The 21,901-nt window shown below is 43.3% G+C and overlaps 1 protein-coding gene across 3 annotated transcripts in view; it reads right to left on the minus strand.

Moving 5' to 3' along the window:
• Positions 1-2,166: 2,166 nt before the first annotated feature.
• Positions 2,167-21,901, minus strand: part of SMAD1 (SMAD family member 1) — a 44,387-nt gene continuing 24,652 nt past the window's right edge. For 2 of the 3 annotated variants that reach the window (XM_066573680.1, XM_066573681.1), the window contains exons 3-7: positions 16,124-16,378; positions 13,645-13,761; positions 6,389-6,610; positions 5,896-6,152; positions 2,167-3,545 (exon numbers count right to left, since the gene is read on the minus strand). In XM_066573680.1, coding sequence (XP_066429777.1) covers positions 3,402-3,545; positions 5,896-6,152; positions 6,389-6,610; positions 13,645-13,761; positions 16,124-16,378 — 995 coding nt within the window. In that variant the 3' untranslated portion in view covers positions 2,167-3,401. The remainder of the gene's footprint in view (positions 3,546-5,895; positions 6,153-6,388; positions 6,611-13,644; positions 13,762-16,123; positions 16,379-21,901) is intronic. The other variant, XM_066573682.1, reaches the window with a different exon arrangement.

Below are 21,901 nucleotides of genomic sequence, written 5' to 3' on the forward strand. Positions count from 1 at the left end.
GTGGGGAAGGGGGGGAGCTTTTAACCTCTCAGTATGTTCCTGTCCTACCAGGAGGAGGCGATCTCAATTGGTGCTGTCGTGGAGACTACTGGAAACCTGATTATCAGGTGGGTATAATCCACTTTTTTTTGCCTGTAGTTCCATAAGAAACATTTCAGCTGTAATACATAGCCATTGTAAATTTTAAAAAAAAACAAAAAAACAGCCAGCTAATTTGATACTCACTCCAATGACTTCTTCTCCCTAAGTGCATTTTACATTTGGAAACATTGAACTGCAGTTTCCATTTTGACAATTTATATGAGGCAGCCAAGTCTTTCTCCATGTTCATGCTAGCAGAATCAACCCTATTGCACACTTGTGTCATCAGCGACCAGACAAACGTTATCTGTTACACCTTCTCCTTTGTCACTTACCCCCAATATTAGAGAACAGGACCCAGGATAGACCCTTGTGGTGACTTACTTATAACTCATTCCTCTTCAGACTACACTCCATTATACTCCATTAACACCACTCTTATCTTTGAACTTTTTTTTTTTTTTTTTTACTACAGATGTCAAAAATAGCTGGCCTGCAGTTCTCGGCTTCTTCTCTACTACCCTTCTTATGGATGGGTACAACATTAGCCACCTCCAGTCATCAGGAAAATCACATGTTAGAAAAGGAACTGTTTACATCTAAAAAGGTGCGGCAAATCACAGACTGGAGTTCAAGAACTGTGGGCTGGGCTCCATCTGTACTCATCGTCCTATTCAAGTTCAAATGTACAAGTTCACCTACATCAGCAGCCTTCAAACGCCCTAGAGCTGAGCCCAAATATTCGGAAAACACTGAGCTAAAGTGGCTATTCAGATTGTTAGTGATGGAATAAAAACAGAGTAGGCCATTAATGATAAGCGAGTATCCAAAAAGGAAAAAAAAATTCTTCTGGTGGTGGGGGTGTTACAAGTACAGGCTTCTGTTAAGTGAATGCCCGTGGAACCCTTCTGAGGCGGTATGCCAGCTGACCATTGGAGAAATAGTTTGTGTAGAGCTCCGGCTCCAGCGGAACACCACTATTTTCAGCAGCTGCACCGAAATAAATTTGGTGGCAGTGTGCTTGTGCAACCCCTGCTCCATTCATTCAGGGATGCTGAAGACAATAGTTATGATACCATGGAGGTCCAAGTGGTCAGGCACCCACTGGTCATGGAATAACTTATTTGGTAGTTAGAGGAACCCTTTTAAATAAATGAGAGCCAAGCTATTTGGTCAGCAGTTTGGAGAAATTTCCAACCAGCAGAACTGTAGAAGTACAACCAGAAGCACTTCATATACATTATATGCAAACCAAATCAAGTAAATAGTAGTTTGATACTTTGATAGTTTGACAATTCATGCTAACGACCACTTGTCAGTATGCGAGTGCTTCTCATGCTCTGTCCCTGGTGATGTTGTCGAAGGTCCTACAACATATATAAAGCACAGTCTGACCGACAGAACACAGTTGAGGGTCTTGAAAAGGGGAGGACAAAAATAAAGTGAATACACAACTAAGCAGTTATGATCTGAAACACAACTCGGCGGTCCTGACAGAAGACACCGACCTACCACCACGAGAGATCCAGTGGGCTGAAGGACCTGGGGTGACGTCACTGCTGTAGGAGGAGCCATTGTGCAGTTGGTAGAAAGTACTGTATACTGGATAAACTGACAGCAGCTACCAATACCTGTGATATCACTTTTATGTGATCACCTGTGGGTGAAGTCAAGAATCACATGACCAGGGGTGATCACTGTATCCAGGAGTCTGGTGATGTGTGGAACAGCAAAACTGTGTGAATCAGGATGTAGTAGAGTTGTGTGTGTCATGTGCGGGGTCAGGATTGATGTAAATGGATGTACAATGTAGCAGACTGTGATGCGTTGAGTCAGCATGCATGTAGTAGAGCTCTGTGTGTGTAATGTGTGGGAATCAAGATAGATGTACTACAGCTATGTGTGGCATGTAGTAGAGCCATGTGCGTAATGTATGGGATCAGGATGGATGTAGTAGAGCTGTGTGAGGATCATAATGGATATACCATGTAGCACAGCTGTGTGGCGCATTGCGCCACCAGAAACACTGCTACTATCATTTCCTAATTACTAGTCTTGAAGTAAAGAGCACATACCACACGCAGGTTATACAGGTAAGCAATAATGACCATTTATTTAAACTTCTAGTAGACAACATCTACTAGATTTGGAATAAAAGTACTTCTGAGAAGTACTACAGCTTAACTGTGAATACAAAAGAAAAACAAAAATAGTACAAAAAAGTAACATCATAAAAAAGGGAAAAAAAAGAATAAGTCTGCAAGTGAGTAAACCTTGGATATTGAAATCTAATCCAATTCGAACGCTCAGCGAAAAAAAAGGTGTTTGTTCAGGCCGTCAGGCACAAGAGGAGGTGCAATATTTGAGGATATTTTTTATTTTTTTTTCCAGGTCTTATTTTTTTAGAAAATAATGCTTTCCCCTATATACTAGCAGTAAAAGCCAATATCTATGACACAGCAGTAGTGTTACGATAAAGGAGACCGCATCTTCAACATTGCAAGTCCCCTCCAGCAGACAGTGAAGCGCATTAGCTAGGAGATTATTAAAAAGACGTAGAGAACCAAGGAAGAGCACTTACACTCCATTCATTCAGCTGCTCCTACCCCCAACTGCGGAGGGGCACACAGCCGACTGCATAAAGTCAGAAAAGAAATAAATGTGCAGTACATACACGGTCAATGTAAAAAAATAAAAATATGCCATCAAAGCACTGCTCACATTTTAATATACCGTCTTCGTGAACTTCCTCAAACCGTCAAAGCAAAAGAAAAATTCACCTAGTCCGCCCTAACTATTCTTTACTCTTAGCAAGAGGAAGGGAAAATGGGTTTATATAAAAACACTGTACAAACAGTAAGGAACATCTCCTAACATCCAGATGGCAGTATGGCCAGTGCACGTATTAAGTAGTGCCACAAGTTGGTTTGTTTGTATGAAGTTACTAGGGAAATGGAACAGAACGGCATTGTTCACTTTAATAGTGTCGCTAAATCTAGACTACAGCCTGAAGGGGGTCGGCCTCGGTTAATGCTTTACACAGCACGGTTCTAGATTACCACGCTATACTGTGAAGTCTAAAATCCAATTAGAGATAGGGAAGAGAAGATGAAAGTTAGCTGCTGAGAAGACTTAGCCACATATAGTAGGGACCCTCTTCCCCTTTCATGTTAAGAGTTGGTCACAAACATCAAGTATTTGAGGCTCCCAAGGTGACAAAAAAAAAAAAAAGCGCACATTAGTCCTCTTTTGCCAGTATGCGTCTAACATCCTTCAAGTACATGCACGGCTCCATATCATCCAGAAAAGTCCAGTTCTAATTAGGAGACGGAGGAAATGGGATTATGGGGGGAGCCCATCTGAGTGAGTACTTTATCCAACCACTGAAGTGGGCCATGCAGGTGAATCTCAATCCAGCAGGGGGTGCTAGTAACATCCTGGCGATGATATTCTGCACCCCAGCCCTGAAAGAAGAAGAAGAAAAAAAAAGTCACTTCATTGATTTTGAAACTTGGCCTAGAAGTGTCAAGAGACTGGTGGGACATAGGCATCCAGCATTAACAGTTACGGGCTTTCTACCTGTTCTGTTTTTGAAGGAAACCAGGATTAAAACAGCATTAAATTCTTCCAAGCCCCCCCCCCCCCCCTCTTCCCTTATTGATTTCAATGAGTTTCCAAAAAGACTGAAAGCTTTGTTTGCTTTTGTACCATTGTTTTAAGGAAGCGAAGAGCGCTCGCTGCAGGCGGCACTATTTCTTCCGTTAAAATCAAACAAAAATGGAATAGAAGTTGAAAGCTTTCTTTATAAAAACCCATTGAAATCAATGGGGTGAGAAAAAAAAATGTAAGTTTTAATTCCATCAATTCTGTTTTTCAGCTCCAAAAAGTGGACAAATAGACCCAAGGCTAATTTCACATGGCCAAGAGCATCAACAGGCCGTGAAACACGGCCCGATAAGGAACATGCGATCTCCCCACAGATCAAGGAGTTTGTCAGAAACGCATCCCTTCAGGGAAATGGCGATAATTGGCATGGCTGAAAGCCAAGATGGAGAATCAGTAAGTCTTTCCCGTTGCTTTAAATGGGAAACCTCACACTCGCGTACACCTCGCAAACACGGGGCATGTCGCGATTTTCTTCCTGCAATGGGATGCAGGGCAAAAAAAAAAATAAAGCTCGGTATATGACTTCATTCAAAAGAATGTGGTTCATATTAGTGTCTCAACGCACAAATCTCATGCAATTTTCTTGGCCATGTGAAAGTGGCTTCAGGCAGATGTTAATCAGTTCTAAACCCAATAATTCACATTTTCCCTGTGTACAGTTCTGGACACCGGTGCTCAGGAAAGATGTTACAGTGCTTGAGGGGCTTCAAAGAAGGGCAACTAAACTAATACATGGAATGACGGGACTGGAATACCCAGAGAGGCTATCCAAATTGGGACTATTTACTCTAGAAAAAAGAAGGTTAAGAGGCGACCAAATAACTATGTATAAATACATGAGGGGACAATACAAGGATCTCTCCCAAGATCTGTTTATACCCAGGACTGCGACGGTAACAAGAGGGCATCCGCTACGTTTAGAGGAAAGTAGGTTTCATCGCCAACACAGAAGGGGGTTCTTTACTGTTAGAGCAGTTAGACTGTGGAACTCTCTGCCTGAGGACGTGGTGATGGCAAAATCTATAGAGGCGTTCAAGAGGGGACTAGATGTCTTTCTAGAGTGGAAGGATATTACAGGATATACATTTTAGGTGACTGCCATTAGGGAGTCTGGAAGGAATTTTTCTCCTGAAAGGACTAGTTGGCTTCTGCCTCTTTTGCCTTCCTCTGGATCAACAAGGAGGTTGAAACAGACTGAACTAGATGGACATAGTATGCTAGGCCGAATAAAGACAATGTTACTATATTACAAGGTAATATGCATATGCTCAAAAAAGCATAAAGAAAAAACACATACTTCTGTCCCAGCGGCTCCCCAACCAGCACTGTAGCCTCAGTGCCTGTCACTCAGAACCTGGAAGCAGCAGGAGGGTCACTGTGCGCATGACCACTCAGCCAATCCCAGGCTTCAGCTTTGTTTCATCCGTGGTCGCTGAAGCCTGGGATTGGTGAGCTGAGCCAACCGGTCACATGCAAATTAACTGGCACGTATTGTATTCCTGGCTTCTTCCGAGTGCTGAGTGTCAGACTCCGATGCTGGGTGACCAGCCTTTAGAGCAGGCAAGCACGTGATTTGATACATTTTAGGTCAGTTTCACACGGCCGAGAATCTCACCGGAGTTTGCTGCGTTGGGAGTCACAAAACTTGTGCAAATACGAACCCCATTCTTTTGAATGCAGTCATACATGAGCGATACTTCCCCGCACTGATGTGCAGGAAAAAAAATCTTGGCATGTCCTATGTTTTCATGTTCCTCAGAACACATCGCCAATTGTTTTCAATGGGACAGTAAAACACATCACACACTGTGCAATGTGCACGTGAGTGCGGTGCGAGGTTTCCCCATTAAAGATTGGCAAGTGTTTCGCATTGTTTCCTAAACATGCCTGAAAGCCACACTGAGGACCGCTACTTCACAGAAGTAGAGGCAGGTTTTACTACAAAAACTCCTTGCGTCCGTGAAAACTGCACATTGGCAAGCGTGAAAGCGGCCAGAGTTTCTCAGCCCAATATCGCTCCTGGCTTTGTGTAGGTAACCTGAGCCAGTGAATTTTTAAGTCCCCCCAAAAATACTTTAAGGAGGCACAGTCCATAAAATCCAAAAGTTGGACCTGACATGTATACAGTTTCCACAGATCGTGTATTACCTTGACAAAACTCATCCGGATAGTGCACATCTTTGTTAGTTCATAGACGGTCTCGAAACCATGGTTGACAGACTGAGCCAGAAGCTGAGCAAACTCCTGGTTGTTGAATATCTTCAGGCTGCAGCCACTGGGTATCTTACAGACAGTGGTTGGGTGAAAACCATGGTGATAGTTACAATTTCGGCTCTGGACAAAAATGCTGCTATCGCTCAAACACTCTGCGTACACTTCACCTCCGACGTAATACAAGTGAACTCCTAGAGAGAAGCACAGAAGGGTATTCTTCACATATGCAGTCATAAATCCTCCAAGTTAACGGTTCATGACCAGGTGGGTTCTCAGATACAGAAGACAAGAAAAGTTCCTTAAAGTTAAGAGCACTGTACATCTAACAAATGTATGCATCTTTAATATGCAGCAAGTAATAAGCAGGGGACTCCTTTTTGCAGTCCGACACTAGTGCTAAGCAATGATATCATTGAATCCGACATACCTTTCCCAATATGCCTCCTAGTATTCTCAATAGTGGAGTTGCGGTTAACATTGGACAGAAGCCCAAGACAAAATCTGTTCCTGTTGTTTGAAGGGTCGGTGAAGCCATCCACCAACACACTTGTGGAGGAGGCATGGAACGCCTCTCCGACTCTATTGTTCAGCTCATAATAGACAATAGAACACCAGTGTTTTGGCTCCTCATAAGCAACAGCTTGAACATCTGCAAGACAGACGTAATTATATGGCATGGGCACAAAAACACATCACACAGACACACAAGGTGTTTATGGAACTTCATACAGTACTTTGTAAGCAGACATAATAAAACACGACGTGTACAGATATGGTACATACGGACTTCACAGATCCAGATATCTTACTTTAATGAACGGATAACACCATTACCAAGTTCTGCGGAGTCAAGTTTGTTACGACGGATGCCAAGAATACTGTAGTCTGCTGCAGGAAGCCCGATACATTCAGATCCCCTAGTCATGGCATCATTTATAACCCAAGTCATGTCACTAGTGCTGCGGACTCCTGTATTAAAAGGGTTGCACATCCTAATCTAGGGGCCAAGGATGTGTATTCTGTACATAATGTGTACATGCAAAACAGCTGGCCCTAAACTTTTTCTTGAAAGGGAAAAAAAAACAAGCCACGGACAGTTACTCACCTGTTCATTGTTCTGCTGCTCCAGCAGCAATCGTGCTCTGTCCATCATTAAAGTGACTGCTACAACCAATCACTGGCCAGAATAGTCACACTGAGGCAAGCCATTGGCTGTAGCAGTCATGTGAACGATGAAGATCATGATCACAGCAGGAGATTTTGGGTCTGGAGGGTTATCTTGCCCACCAGCCATTAAAAAAAAAAATCTTGGAAAACCCCATTAAGCCCCAATTCTCACAGGCCAGTATCCTTTATAAAAGCTCATATCAAGAGCACTCCAACTTTTGGCTGGTAAGTTGACGAAAGTTTAAAAAAAAAACAAAAAAAAAAAACTCTACAGTGAATTCAGATCAAACTGACTTCATGAGTGGAAGGGTTATATACTAAATTCAGCTTCACCCCAAATGACAGGCGTGTATATTACAGTCAGTGACATCTTACAGATCCATATCCCCCAATAGGCCAGTATTAAGTGGTCTTCCTGATGAGGGCAGACTGTAAAAAAGTGGTTAAAAGTTCTTCAACCTTTATCCTTGCTTAGGGTTAGAATGAACAAGATTTTTTCTGGATATAATTGGCATGGGGTAGCCATCAACCGTTCCACATTATGCTCCATATTTCCCATTTTGAAACAGTTGTCCCACCTTTCTGATGAGTGATCGAGTTGGGGCGGATGTAAGCAGTAGTCCCCACGCCCTCAGGACCCGACACACCCGGATCTTTAACCATGAATACTGTGGACAGTTCGACATGCCCCATAAATAATCAACACGTCAAACAGCAAATTAGGGAAGTTGTTGTCTGTCACTCCTGATGGTCAAGTGTGACAGAAGGAGGAATACCGCTTAAAGGAAGTCCAATCGCCTCATTTTGGCAGTGTACACCAATTCTATTGTAATGGCCCTTACACATAGGACAGTTTACTAAAGGTCCTTTTACACGGGCGGCAGTCTTTTCAGCGACTGCACAAGCACTGACATCACCGCTAAGTTCGTAGCGCTCGCGCAGTACTTTCACACTGAACCTTCTGCCAACCACTCGCTGGCTTCTTGTCTGCTTCTTCCTCCCCGTCACACAGGAGAAGCCAGTGATCGTCAATGACAGTTTAAGCCGACAAAAAAAGGCAGCTTAAATGATCGCAAATAAAAAGTGAAAGATAATTGTTACATTTGAATGATCGCTTAAATTAATTTATTTGCATGAATTTTAATTAGAATGATGCCTTTTATTATTTTTTAAATTTATTTATTGGGGGGGGGGGGGGGGGGCGCGCTCTCACTTCACATACAAGTCAGATTCCGATTGTTATCCACAAAGCACAGTGCACTTTCCTTTGAACTGCCACAATCTTGTGTAGCCATCACCACGGATTTCCTCTCTCCCACTAAGCTTGAGATGGAAAACCTGGGAAACTTAATCTTTCATTTGACACGTTAGGCCCCTTTCACATCTGCAGCACCAGCATTATAGTACAGTATGTGGTGTCGGGTCACCTGTGAAAAGTTCAGTCGGCATGCTAGAAGCCAGACTAACCCCCCATTAGTCAATTGAGCCAGCCTGGTGCTGCTTGACCTGGCATGTGCCAGATCCTCCACTTCGGGTATATCCATGGTTCGGCTCCAAGGACAGAGATAAACAGTGGAAATCTAAATGCAAGTGTGCACGGGACCTTAAGGCCTCCCTCACACAGGCGTTTTTGTACAGAGTTTATCGCTGCCTTTTCAGCGCTGCGCTAAACGCTGTACAACGCTCCCATTCATTTCAGTGGGGCTGTTCACACAAGCGTCAAAACGCAGCATCTTCAAAGCTACGCTCTGACAGTGATGCTTGTTCCATCTGACCGTTTTTAGCTCTGCTTCGCCCACTGAAATGAATGGGCAGCGGTTTCAGCACTGCAGAAAACATGGCACAACTTGGTACCACTTTGTCAGCGCTAAGCAAGCTGCACTACAAAAAAAAGGAACACTCCTAGCTGGCGCTGCGAGGGTCCCCACCGCTGTTCTCTGGAGCTCCGGGCAGACTGCCGGGTACTCGTCAGGCCGACAAAGTATCTGTTGCTAGTAACCGTGATCGAAATCCCTGTCTCCCAGCAAGAGATTGCTCAGATTGGCAGAGCCAGTGCTCCTGAACCAATCACAGCCATTCAGTGAATTAAAGCAATTAATTGCTGTAATTGGCTGAGCCTGACACTCAGCAGGGTCAGCCAATCAGAGCAATCTCTTGCTGGAGGCGGGGTCTTCAAACCCCATCACTAGCAAAAGATCCTCTGCTGGCGATGACAAGTGCCAGGAGCTCCGGGGAACAGTGGGAGGAACCCGGACAGCGCTAGCTAGGCGAGTTTTTTTTGTTTTTTTTAAATGCAGCGTTGAAAAACATTTGTGTGAAAGAGGCCTAAGAGTGCGGCATATTTCATTCAGACCCCAATCATTGGAAACCACTTCATGATATTGGACTACTGAGGGCATTTTCAACCATCTCATCTGGAAGAGTAAACCAGCCACATTGAGTCAAAAAGGTTTATGCTGCAATAAGGGATCTGAAGTCCTCCTGTTCCTTTTAGATGCTTAACCCTTTCCAATCCAATTTGTATCCTCGTTTTCCTAGGGGGCTTACTCTTTTTCTGCCATTATACAACAGTGCTATATGCTGGCTAAAGCCAATACTGCATGAGGTGACACATTGGATAGGCTCCGACAGCAGAGACGCTGGCAATATACAGTAAGAGCACTCCAGCGGACGTCTTCCAACATCGGAGCTGTACAGCCTTAAATCATAATGTCTTCAGAGGCCAGACGGATTGGAAAGGGTTAAGCTATGAAGCCACAAAGTAAATAAGGACTTTTGAATGGGGAGATTTAGATCCTGGAATCAGGCCAGTTTTGAACCCCCTATATAATAAGAATATCTATACAGTGGATGGGGGCCAAGTGACATTTGTTCTTGTTGTAGCTCATCTACTCATACTCCATTTAAACAATGGCAAAGGGAGTTTTGAAAGAACTCGTTCACCAGAATTCCCTACTGATCAACAGAGTACACGTTTGTGGCACACGTCTGTTTGGAGGGCTTGTCTTGACAATACGGGTACAGACCACTTTCCCGAGAGGTGTGATGTTTGACAACATAGAGAGAGAGTTATGACAGTCTTTCTTGCGTATAGCAACCAATCACAGCCCGGCTTTATACCTCTGAATAAGGATCTTAAAAAAAAAAAAAATGAAAGCCAAGCAGCGATTGGCTGCTACAGGCAGCAAAGTTTTTGTTTTTTTTATCTTTTAGACATTTTCCATTAATCTGTTTCATAGCAATCTTCATAGGGAAGAGAAAAAAAAATACAAAAATTTAAGCAGTTCTGAGTAAGGTTTGGGTTTCCTAGAGAATCACCCCGTATAATCACCACGACTCAATGCCAGCATATTGACACCTATACAAATGTGAAAGACCAAGTTCAAAAAGTTACAAAGAAAAGTGCTGATCCCTTCATGAAACGGCATATTGTATGGTGGTAAAGCCCACAAACAGCAGCAGCAACAGCTGGCATCACTGTAGCAAGCGAAATCCATGATGACATTACCTATTTGTCAATTATGTGGCTCCACTGAACATCCCACTGCAGGCATAATTAATGTGTGCCTCATTATAAAGAAAGGGTTACTTAACTTTCACACATCAAGATACCAGTAACCATCAAGGCTACAGCTTTCTCAAAGTTTGTAAGAAACCCTGCCAGCTGGCAATTCTTCTGGGATGAATCATAGATTTCTCACACAACTTCCTTACGTTTGCTATAAGTCATGCAGAGCAGGTGCGATGTCTCTCTGTTCCCAGCAAAGGCCAACAATGGAAATCACCCAATTCTGCTGACAGGATGCAGCTTGTTCAATTAAATCTCTTAGGACTAACATATGTCTGGCAGTATGGGCTGTCCAATAGTTGGAACCGGGTGCAGCCATTCTATAGGGGACAAAAAGTCATCAATTGGGTCCGATTCTAAGTTGGCATCAAATACAACGTACTAGCAATTCAACCATACAGAACTCAAAAAACAAAACGAAAAAACCCAAAAAACAGGAAATCCCATAATTATTTATGTTTCAGATGAATACGAAGGAAAAAAAAAAAAAGTCTCCATTCCAACCATTGGTGATTGTGCCACAACTTATCGGGTCACTGTTAGGTTTGCAAAAAAAGTTGTACTTAATAAAGTGCTTCTGTTCACATGCAATGGGTGCAGAGTACAGTAAGCGGAGAAACGGGTGAGATTTGGTAAAATCTCATCCACTGTAGGTGGAATTTTTCAGCACGGACACTGACCTGCAGTGTGGATTTTGAAATTCACAGCATGCAAGTTTCGGATGTGAAAACTGGAGATCTGTTGTAGTTTTCCCAAAGATCAGCAAGGGAAGCCAAAAAAAACAAAAAAAAAAAACAAAAAAAAAACACATCAAATCCTAATGTTGTGGATGTTGCTACAGATTACATGTGGATCTGCAGCACGATACCCAGGTGCAGGTTTTATGTGTACCTGTACCCATACACACTATGTACTTGCCTTACCAGTCGCCCTGCCGCTCCTGTGCCAGGGGGTTCATGGTCTCTTGGCCAGTGTGCTAGGCTGCAGCTATCACATGTATGAAAACATCGCTTATAAAACTAATTTTATTTTAGACAATCAGCTGCAGTAAATCCACAAAATTTGGAGTGGCGTTGGCGCAATGCATTCCCCTGCGGATTTTTGCAGATTTGCTGCAGAAGACTTTAAACAGAAGTTCTGAGGGGAATGAAAAGAACAGCAGGCCATGCCATTGTGCCATTGTGCAACGGCAAAGGCCAGGCATTGATTGGGAGGGATCCAATAGGTGGCGCTGCAGAGCTATTGTTCCATCTCGCTCATTTGCATATTACCCAGAGGAGCATGGGTGGCCTTATAAGTCTCCTCACTCACTTGTCTTGGTGCTCTCCTTAAGGAGTGATGCTACCCCTCCCGAGCAATATAAATATTGAATGCCCACGGACTGATTATCGCTGTGGAAATCATGGCCAAACACCCGCTGCGAATTCCGCAGCAGTGTCAGTTTATAGATCTGCTGTGTTAAATGATTCTTCCCCACCCATGAGCAGAAAGCAACTGATTTTCCACTTGCGGGGAGAGAATTGCAGCCCGTTCTATTCTGCGCGGAAAAGCGCAAGGACTGCTTCCATTGCAGTCAGTGGAAGCCATCAGTCCAGCGTTACTTCTGCTGTGTGCACAGCGGAAGTATCGCGGGAATCTGCATCACATCCCGGCATGTCATGCACTGCACCAGATGGGACACTTGTGTCAGATCCGGACAGGCAAGTATGGGGGTCTCTGGGGGCGCTGGGTCCGATTCTGCTGCGAGATTTCGCAGGCGGAATCTAACCCGGCCCTTGGGCATGAGCCCTGAAGATACTGAAAGCCCTTTTATACAGTAACAGTAAATGTAAATATGTATTTAAAGCATTTGACAACTTAGTTATTTTCAATTTGTTCCAAGTTTTGATTAACTAAAAATAATTATGCAAAAACTAAAGAAAAAAAAATGCACTAGGTCAATGTGACCTAAAATGGTTCGCCTGCAGTTGGAAGAACGGGTCAGGTTTTGAGTACTGTGATTCTGAAAGCAGACTGCATTCAGGAGCAGCATGCCTCATGGGAGCACTGCTTTTCCAGTAAGGTCTCGTGAGGTGTTCAAGAAAACCCTAATGCCCATAAAGTGCCAAAAGCTGCAAGAACAAATATCTAGCAGCACTTGGCCTATAAGCAGCATCCATACACTTGTGCTTGCTTTATCTGCCATTCAGCAGAATGAGGACAGTAAAATAAAAATGTCAGAACTTTGTTTGCAGTTTAACCATTAGGGAACAGTTACCGTGCTATAGTTCAGATATTACAGTAATAGTGTGCCCTCTACAGTGCCACATGACCCGTCACAAAACTCATGACTTGTCATGAAGTGCAGCATGTGAAAAAAAGGGAAGCAGGAACCACTCAAACCAAGAGAGAAATTGTTCCCACGGAAGCAAACAAAATAAGTTCCCAAAACAGGGAGAAAAAAAAAAGCACAAAAATGAAAGTGTGAAGGGTGAGGGTGGTGCCTTGTACTTGGATGTGCCAGGAGAGAAGTTTTGCAGAACGTTACACATTTCTCCGCTTTAGTTACTTACGGGGTATTTTTTAGCTTGTAACAATGACTGAAACGTAACCTCTGAATGACACCTAAAACGTGACCCGATACACCAGCCTGAACATAATCCACCAGGTTTTCAGAACTTCAGCTTTTCAACTCACAGGTTTCCTATTCTTTTATGGGAAAAGGAGGGACAATGATTTTTTTTAAGCTAGTTTTTTCCCTTAACTGTTATGTAAACAAGGAAATGGTTGATATGGCAATTGCTCCAACGAGTGTATCGCTCGCAGTGTGTTTTATCAACATATCTAGTGCTTTCCTGTTTAAACAATACTTATCCAATGACGAGCTACTGTGCCTTTTGAAGCCAATTAAGCAAGCGCATGAAACTGTTCCAGGCGACACACTTAACGCTGCTGAGCGGTCTGCTTACCTGCTCGGTTTATTTCTTGAGTAATGGGGGGCACCATCATGTTTGTGTCCATTGGCTGAGAGTTCTCCTGGGTCATCTGATCTTCTGGAGGCATGTAAGCTGGAGGAGGAGTGTCTGCTGCAAATAAAAAAGTTGCAACTGTAAAAAGATAATTTTCAGCAACCCTTATTGATCCTACATTAATAGAGGAGACTGCCTCAAGATTATAAAGTTTTGTGGCCAATACTTATACACCGACAAGATAGAGAAACATCTGAAAAGTTTTTTGTTTTTTTTAAAAACACCAAAGTATTTCTGCCTACATTCAGTCATGCTTTAAAGGGGTTTGCCAAGTTATACCATTATCCTCTATCCAAAGGATCAGAGGGGATTGGATCACTGGGACCTCCAGCCATCCACAAGAACTCTGGTCCCGTCAGTACCAGAGTGCCCTACTGCTCCATACACTTCAATGACAGTGCCAGAGGTTACTGAAGCACTAGACTCCAATTTGCAGCAGGTCACTGAAGTGAATGAAGCAGCGCTGCACCTGCATGACTTCCACTTCATTTATTCAGGAACTGACCAGACCCACATTCTCAGGATCAATCCCAGCAACGAGATCCCAACTGATTATAAAATTATCCCCTGTCCTGTGGATAGGATACGACTTTATACCTTGGCACAACTCCTTTAATTGTTCTCTAGTTTGTTTATTTTTACTTTCAAGAGTATTTTGGGGGGAAATTAGTTATCAACCGGACATTTAACAGATGTGTCATGGGTAGGAAAAAAATGATATGTTCCTGCAGCGAGGCACTTCAGTAGTCCGATCTAGAAGATGCACATGTCTGTACTGCGGATAGAATCTTGAAAGGCAACAAATGTGGCTTTAAAACAAGACCAAGAGCACGTATCTATTTGCAATCTAGCCTGAGATACGGCAAGTAGAAATATGCACCCCTCTTCAGCCAGCATGTGTTTGCTACAGCCTGATGAGCCATAAGAGATTTGGATACTGCATCCATAATATCGAAGCAGCAGTGCCTATTTAATACCCATTTGAATGTAGCCTTACTGGCAGTTTATACAGTACCATTATTGCAAAGGCCATTCAGATGAAAGAAAATGCACGATAATAGTTACATCTAAAATGGAAAGAAAAAAAAAGGTTCCCCTTACGTTTGTCGCTCACTTTCAACCAGCATAAAAATTGTGGGATCACCGACTTCCCGCTGTGTGTAAACGCTCCCCACATAAAATGTAAAGTGCAGTGCAAGAACACCGTGGTGATCTGCCTGTCTTAATGCTGTGCATGAGCGCTAGCCACCATAGTGGTGACGTCAGTACTTGTTTAGCCAACAGTTGACCCGTGTAAACCCAGCATCCGTTAAGGCATCAGACGATATAGGTTTATGGGGGGTGGGAGTATTTGTATGACAAATAAACCCTACTGAATAATCAATGAAAGGGGTCTGACTAGCAGAGGTGCAAAATTCCATGGCGGCAAAAAAAATAAAAGTGACTGCCTTCCCCACCTCCCTCCCAACCAGCCAGAGAGGCATCTCCCCACAAATCTGCACTGCATCCACAATTGAATTGAATTGCAGATCGCTCGCTTCCATAGAGATCAATGGAGCATGCTGCGATTTCTCTTCTGCACACTGAATCCGAAAGTCAAATCAGCATGTGTGCGTGGAGCTGAGGAAGCTCCATGCTTTCCTATGGGCGACTAGTATAGTGGATCTCTCGCGCAGGTGCCGATCGCGTAATCTGCAAATCAAATCTGCCCATGTGCAGGAGGCCTAAAGTCTATAACCTAAGTTGCTTAATTTTTCACTACCGGTTTACTGAGATTGAAAAAGTACATAGCCCTTCATGCAGGCAGAGGATACACTTTTGAAGTTTGGTGATGAAGAATACCAGTTTGATGCCAGTTGAGGTATATAATTATCTGGCAAAGTTTGTTTCTGTCTGAGTCAAAGTTTTGTGTTTCTGTTCTTAAAACTTCCTCTCCGGCCAGTGACAAAAATACACATTTTCCATGATGTGAATGAACAGAGAAACAACTGGAAGTTATTGATCCCAATACTCAAAGTACAGAACAGCCCGTCTCTTCTACAAAACTACTTATTGACTGTGCATTTGAGCTGTAATGGTGCCAACATATTACCTCGGTTCCTTCGTACAAAGTGCACTTCCACAAAGTGTTGGGTTTCATGGTAGGCTTTCGTACAGAAACAGACTTTGAAATTAGCACATATGCCGGGGGTGGGGTGGTAGGGGGTCGGAGAAGAGTTGGTGAAAGACACTAGCACTCCAAACACATTTAAGTCATCTAAACTTTTATAACCTCCCTAAACATGCAAGGCTGCCTGCAGACGGCTCGGCCGGATCCCGCTGCAAGAATTCTGCAGCGGACATTCTGCAGGAAATCCCATGGTGGAATTTCCGCTTGTGTGCATGGCGCCTAAAGCACATAGAAAAGATATGTACCTACCTGGTATCTGAAAAGGACTTCCAGGATCAGAGCTTGCCGGAGAGTGAGGGTAAGTACTGCTGCTGCCGGGAGAGTTTGGGTAGCTGCTATTGGGCGAATGCGGAAACGGGTGGCTGTTCGGCTGTTGGAAAGAATCTGGAAACGTGGCATTGTGTGGCATGTGTGGCTCAGTGGGCTCCATCGTGCGAAACTGAGCAAGGAGACTGTGTTGCGGGTTGTACTCGCTGTGTCTTGGAACCAGGACTGGAGGAAGAACTAAAAGAAAAAAATAATGGTTTGACTTTCTAACGAGCACTAAAGACGAATACAAATACATATACATTAAGAAGTGGCATCTCACATACTGTAGGCATTAAAGGTCATGGACACTTCTAAGCATTCAAAATGTACTTTTATATTAAAAAAAACAAAAAAAAAAACACATTGCAAGTGGTTTGTACAAATAAACCCACTTTCCTTTGTTTGGCTTCTACAGCTTGCATGCATTACAATGCAGGCCAGTGGATCAGGCTCTGTCCTCATTTTACCGAGCAGATCTTTCATGGCATCGCCTGCAGCCCCACTATTACCTCTCCTCAAAGTCAATCTAAGCTCAAATCTAAAATATATGCAAGTCAAAAATCAGATCTGAGCTTCTATGAGCCTCCAGGAAAGGTGAAAGCAGGGTTGCAGACAGAATCCCCGGAGAGCCATCCGATGCCACAATAGAACAGGAGCAGCTTGTCTAGTATTACATGTGTGCTGCACAAGCCAAACGCAAGAAAGTTTATAAGGGGCCTTGTCATACTAGTTTGCCTGATCCATCATGGGAACAGCTAAAACGGAAGGCCCATAGAAAGCCATTGTAGCAGAAGGTCTTCAGTTTCAATCCGTTTCTGCATGTAGGTCTCCTTTCCACTTTAGAAACTTAACGATCCATTTTTCATTTCCAGTCTTCTGCGTGGTGGTATGCATGCGGCTCAGAGGCTAGCACTGTTGCTTAACCCTTTCCAATCCACTGTCTGACCTCTGAAGACATTATGATTTAAGGCTCTACAGCTCTGATGTTGGAAGACATCCGTCGGGGTTCTCTTACTGTATATTGCCAGCCTCTCTGCTGTCGGAGCCTATTCAACGTGTCACATCATGCAGTACTGGCTTTAGCCAGCAGATAGCGCCTTTTTATAATGGCAGAAAAAAAGAGTAAGCCCCCTAGGAAAAGCAGGATACAAATTGGATTCGAAAGGGTTAAGACGCTTTTAGAGAAAAGGATTATAGTTTAAAAAAAAAAAAAAAAATGTAAACAAGCAAAAGTGAATGATAATAGTTTGAGCCAATGGGCTAACAGATGTTGTCCATAGTCAGCCATGAACCTAGAACCCCAGTGTTACAAGGTGGGGGTAGCTCAGCTATTGAGATTCTGATGTCCATATCACTGAAGAGACACTGCAGGGATATTTAATGCTGGCTACTAGGTTCCCCTGCAGATTACTGGGGGTCTTTACAGCAGAACACACGGGTCATTTTACAAGTCAAGGGACCCTTCTAAAATGTCCATATCTGCGCTATAACACCGAGTCAGTGGTTTTCCTAGGGTTCCTGGTCACTTTTGACAAGACTAACGCAGTACACAGCACTAGTTTTGTCAGGAAATCTGGCATTGTTTATGCCTTCCAAACAGGCAAATTAACATTCATCTCCATAGATTACTACAAGTTACAGAAACCATGGATTTGTAGTGAATCATGGAAACCAGCAATTCCAATCTAATAGAACCAAAACCAAAAGAGAAAAAACAAACCATGTTGTCTCAGTGCCTGCATATACTTAACCCCCAACCTTTTTGGATGAGCTCAGTTCATTCTGCAGGATAACATTACAGGTTTGGATGAATTGCACTCATTCTACCTCAAAGGCTGTAGCTCGGGTTCTAGCAGAGCTACAGACATGCTTTTGGTGTCATTTTAAAGCCAATATTCTTGAAAGCTCCTACAGAACTGGAGTCAGCAATACTGGATTTACAGCTGTTACTTTTTCAGTGTGTAGAGAGCATGTAAAGACAATGTATTTAAACTACTAACACAAGAAGGCAGAGAAGAAGCATTTAAAAAAGACTTTTAGAACGTTTAACGCAAATAAAAGTAGCAAAGGTGGAGACAGACTCCTAGCCAACGAGGGTAGACCTAACTATATAAATGGTAAAGAGATTAAAACTTTAAAGGTCTAACACATTCAAAGTAATGGAAAAAAAAACCTGGTAAGAAAGTAAATCTGTTGAATAGTTTTCTCCAGTGTTTTACTCAGGAGAATGAAATGTCAGATGAGACGCAGAGCGATAAACTCTTCGCTAATCACCACCAGTCTAAAAGGCCCATTTAGACAATGATTATTGCTCAAAATTCGCTTAAAAGCCATCTCTTGAGCAATACTGTCTAAATGTGCTGCCATCATGCACTATTCATTGCTGATGAGTTATCAGCACCGTAGGCGGATTTTCTCAGTGTGCGGCGCCGAGCATTCTGGGACTTCTCAGAGGGATACCAGCTGACAGGCTCGAGAACAAAGCAGCTGTTTGCATATACAAAAGAGCTGCTGTTCTCCGAGTTATCAGCGGTGTCCCGGTCCGCCTGCATTTAACTCTAAGTAGCTAATGAGCTACTTAAGAGTTATACAAAGATGATCGCTCAAAAATCGCTTAGACAGTTTGAGTGACAGTTTTGAGCAATCATCCTTCAATGTAAATGGGGCTTAACACCGGAAGAGGTGCAAATTCACCTTTATATAAGAAAAAAAAAAAAAGGGAAAAAGGGTTAATAGACAAATCGCTGGATCCCAATGGCATACACCTCCAGGTTATAAGGGAATTAAGTAATGTGATAGACCATTGTTTAAGAACTATACAGTGACAGGGTCTGTTCCACTGGACTGGCAAATGGCCAATATAGTGCCCGATAGTCAAGAAGGGGTCAAAAAGTGAACCTGGAAACCTCTGGCCAGTAAAGCCCTATTTACATGGGACAAGCCATCAGGCAAACAATGCACTACAGCACATCCCAGTGATACTCGCTCCTGTGCTGTTACACAGGATCGAGTATCGTTCGCATCACTCACAGCGTGGACAGCATGGAGGCGAAGAGTCTTTCCCCCCTGCCCACCTCCTTTCTCTGTAAGCAGACAGTCATTCAGAACTGTTCAGGTTTCTGCATGGATTTATACATGCCAACTATCATTTAAATTCCAACAGGAGTGCAGAAATGTGTACAACTCACAGTAATCATCGTGTAAATAGGCCATAATCCTTACTTCTATTGTGGGTAAAATGTTTGAAGGGTTTCTAAGAGATACTATCCAGGACCTCAAGGAACATGGCTGTATAACTCCATATCAGCATGGGTTTATGAGTAGAGATGAGCGAGCGTACTCGGAAAAGCACTACTCGCTCGAGTAATTTGCTTTATCCGAGTATCGCTGTGCTCGTCCCTGAAGATTCGGGTGCCGGCACGGAGCGGGGAGCTGCAGGGGAGAGCGGGGAGGAACGGAGGGGAGATCTTTCTCTCCCTCTCTCCCGCCCGCTCTCCCCTGCGACTCACCTGTCAGCCGCAGCGGCACCCGAATCTTCAGGGACGAGCACAGCGATACTCGGATAAAGCCAATTACTCGAGCAAGTAGTGCTTTTCCGAGTACGCTCGCTCATCTCTATTTATGAGGGATCGCTCTTCTCAAACCAACCTGATCAGCTTCTACGAGGAGGTAAGTTCTAGACTGGACCAGAGTTATTGGATATCATATCTTGATTTTTCCAAGAGTGTTTGATACTATGCTGCATAAAAAGGTTGGTATACAAAATGGGAATGCTTGGTCTGGGTAAGTAACCGGCTCAGTGATAGAAAGCAGAGGGTGGTTATTAATGGTATATACGGCGCAAACCTGCAGTGACCCAAGAATAGGTGGAAGAAACAACAATCTGTTATGTGGATGACAACTCTGCTTGCAGAAACAGAAGTTGGTCTAAAGCAGCCGACATGGAAGATTAAAACTGAAAGTGAAAAAATGGGCCTCTACATGAATATGAAAACAGAAATTATGACTGCAAAGAAAAAAAAAGCCAAATTCAAATTAAAAAATACAAAAAAAAAAAAACCAGACAGTCGCTAGAAAAATCTATAATGCTTAGACAGATCAGCGGCAAAAGAAGACCCAGCCGCCAAAGAACACGATGGCCGATACTGTCAGAGCTGATACTGGTAGGGATATCACACAAGTGAAAGAAGCAGCGCAAAACCGAAAAACATGGAGGGAGGCAGCCTGTAGGGTCGAAAATGACTAAAACAGGTAATTCAGATTGTGGGTAAATTGTTACCAGTGCAGTACAACAGGGGTCAGTACTGGGTGCTATTCTTAATATATTAACGGCGTTGTGGAGGGATTCTTCAGTAAAATATCAATAATCGCAGATAACGCAAAACTATGTAAAGAAAAAACAAACAAAACAAAAAGGTTGCAAATAAATCCAGATAAATTGGGGCTTCGGCAAAACAGTGGCAAATGAGGTTTAATACTGATAAATGTAAGGTTCTACACATGAGGAGATACATGTCACTGTTACACACTAAATGGGGAAACTAATGGGTAAAACTGACATGGAAAAGGGCTGGGGGGGGGGGGGGGGGGGTTAGTTATCTGTAAACCTAATTGGAGCAACCAGTGTCAAACAGCTGCTGCCAAGGCAAATAGGATAAATGGGGGCATCAAGAGGGACACATGATGAGAACATTGTCCTTCCTCTTTGCAAGTCACTGGTCAGACCACACATGGAATATTGTGTACAGTTTTGGGCAGCGGTACTCAAGGAGGACATATCAGAGCTTGCGCGGGTACAAAGGCGGGCACATGATAAAAATGGAATGGATGGACTACAATACCCAGAAAGGTTATTAAAAATTGGGGGGTTTAAAAATAAACAAAACAAATAGATGGCTGAGGGGCGACCCAATACCCTTGTATAAGGCTCTTCTATGATGTTTATACGGAGGACTGTGACTGTAACAAGGGGCACCCTCTACATCTAGAGGAAAGAAGGTTTCTACACCAACATAGAAGGGGGTTCTTTATTGTAAGAGCAGTGAGACTATAGAAATCTCTGCCCGAGGTCGTGGTGATGGCAAACTTCAAGACGGGCCTGGATGCCTTTGAGTATAATATTACATGTTATAGACTACATCAGAAGGGTTGATGATCCAGGGATTATTCTGGTTGTCAAATTAGTGTTGGCAAGGAGTCCCCCCCCCCCCCCCCCCCCCCAAAAAAAAAAAAAAAAATTTGTTGCTACCCCTTTTTGCCTTCCTGTGGACAAGCCTGTGGGGAATAATGGACTGAACTGGATGGACATGTCTTTTTACAGTCTTACACACTTTGTAACTACGACCTACTGCTTCTTAAGGCTAAAATTCGTTATGCCAATAAGGGGCAAAAAGGCAATTAATGCAACAGAGTTCTGCACCAAATATGTATAGAGGCAAATTCAAAATCTTTACTCTAAAACAAAAACACCCACACGTTTTGGGGAGTACTTCAGAATTTAATGTGCCTGTTGGGGGGTGGATTAAGAAGTCTGCCACAAGTTCTACAGAAAACTTTTCTAGTCCAGATAACCCTGCAGAAAGCATGCAGCATAACAGACTCAGATGGGCACTGTTTCAATGGAGAGGACTACTGTAACATGACTATGCAAGAACTGATGGGTTAAAACGCCGCCAATTCTTTTATCCCTTCTCTACTCCTCTAATTTTAGACGAGACC

Source organism: Eleutherodactylus coqui, chromosome 7, assembly GCF_035609145.1.
Source record: "Eleutherodactylus coqui strain aEleCoq1 chromosome 7, aEleCoq1.hap1, whole genome shotgun sequence".
Lineage (NCBI taxonomy): Eukaryota > Metazoa > Chordata > Amphibia > Anura > Eleutherodactylidae > Eleutherodactylus > Eleutherodactylus coqui.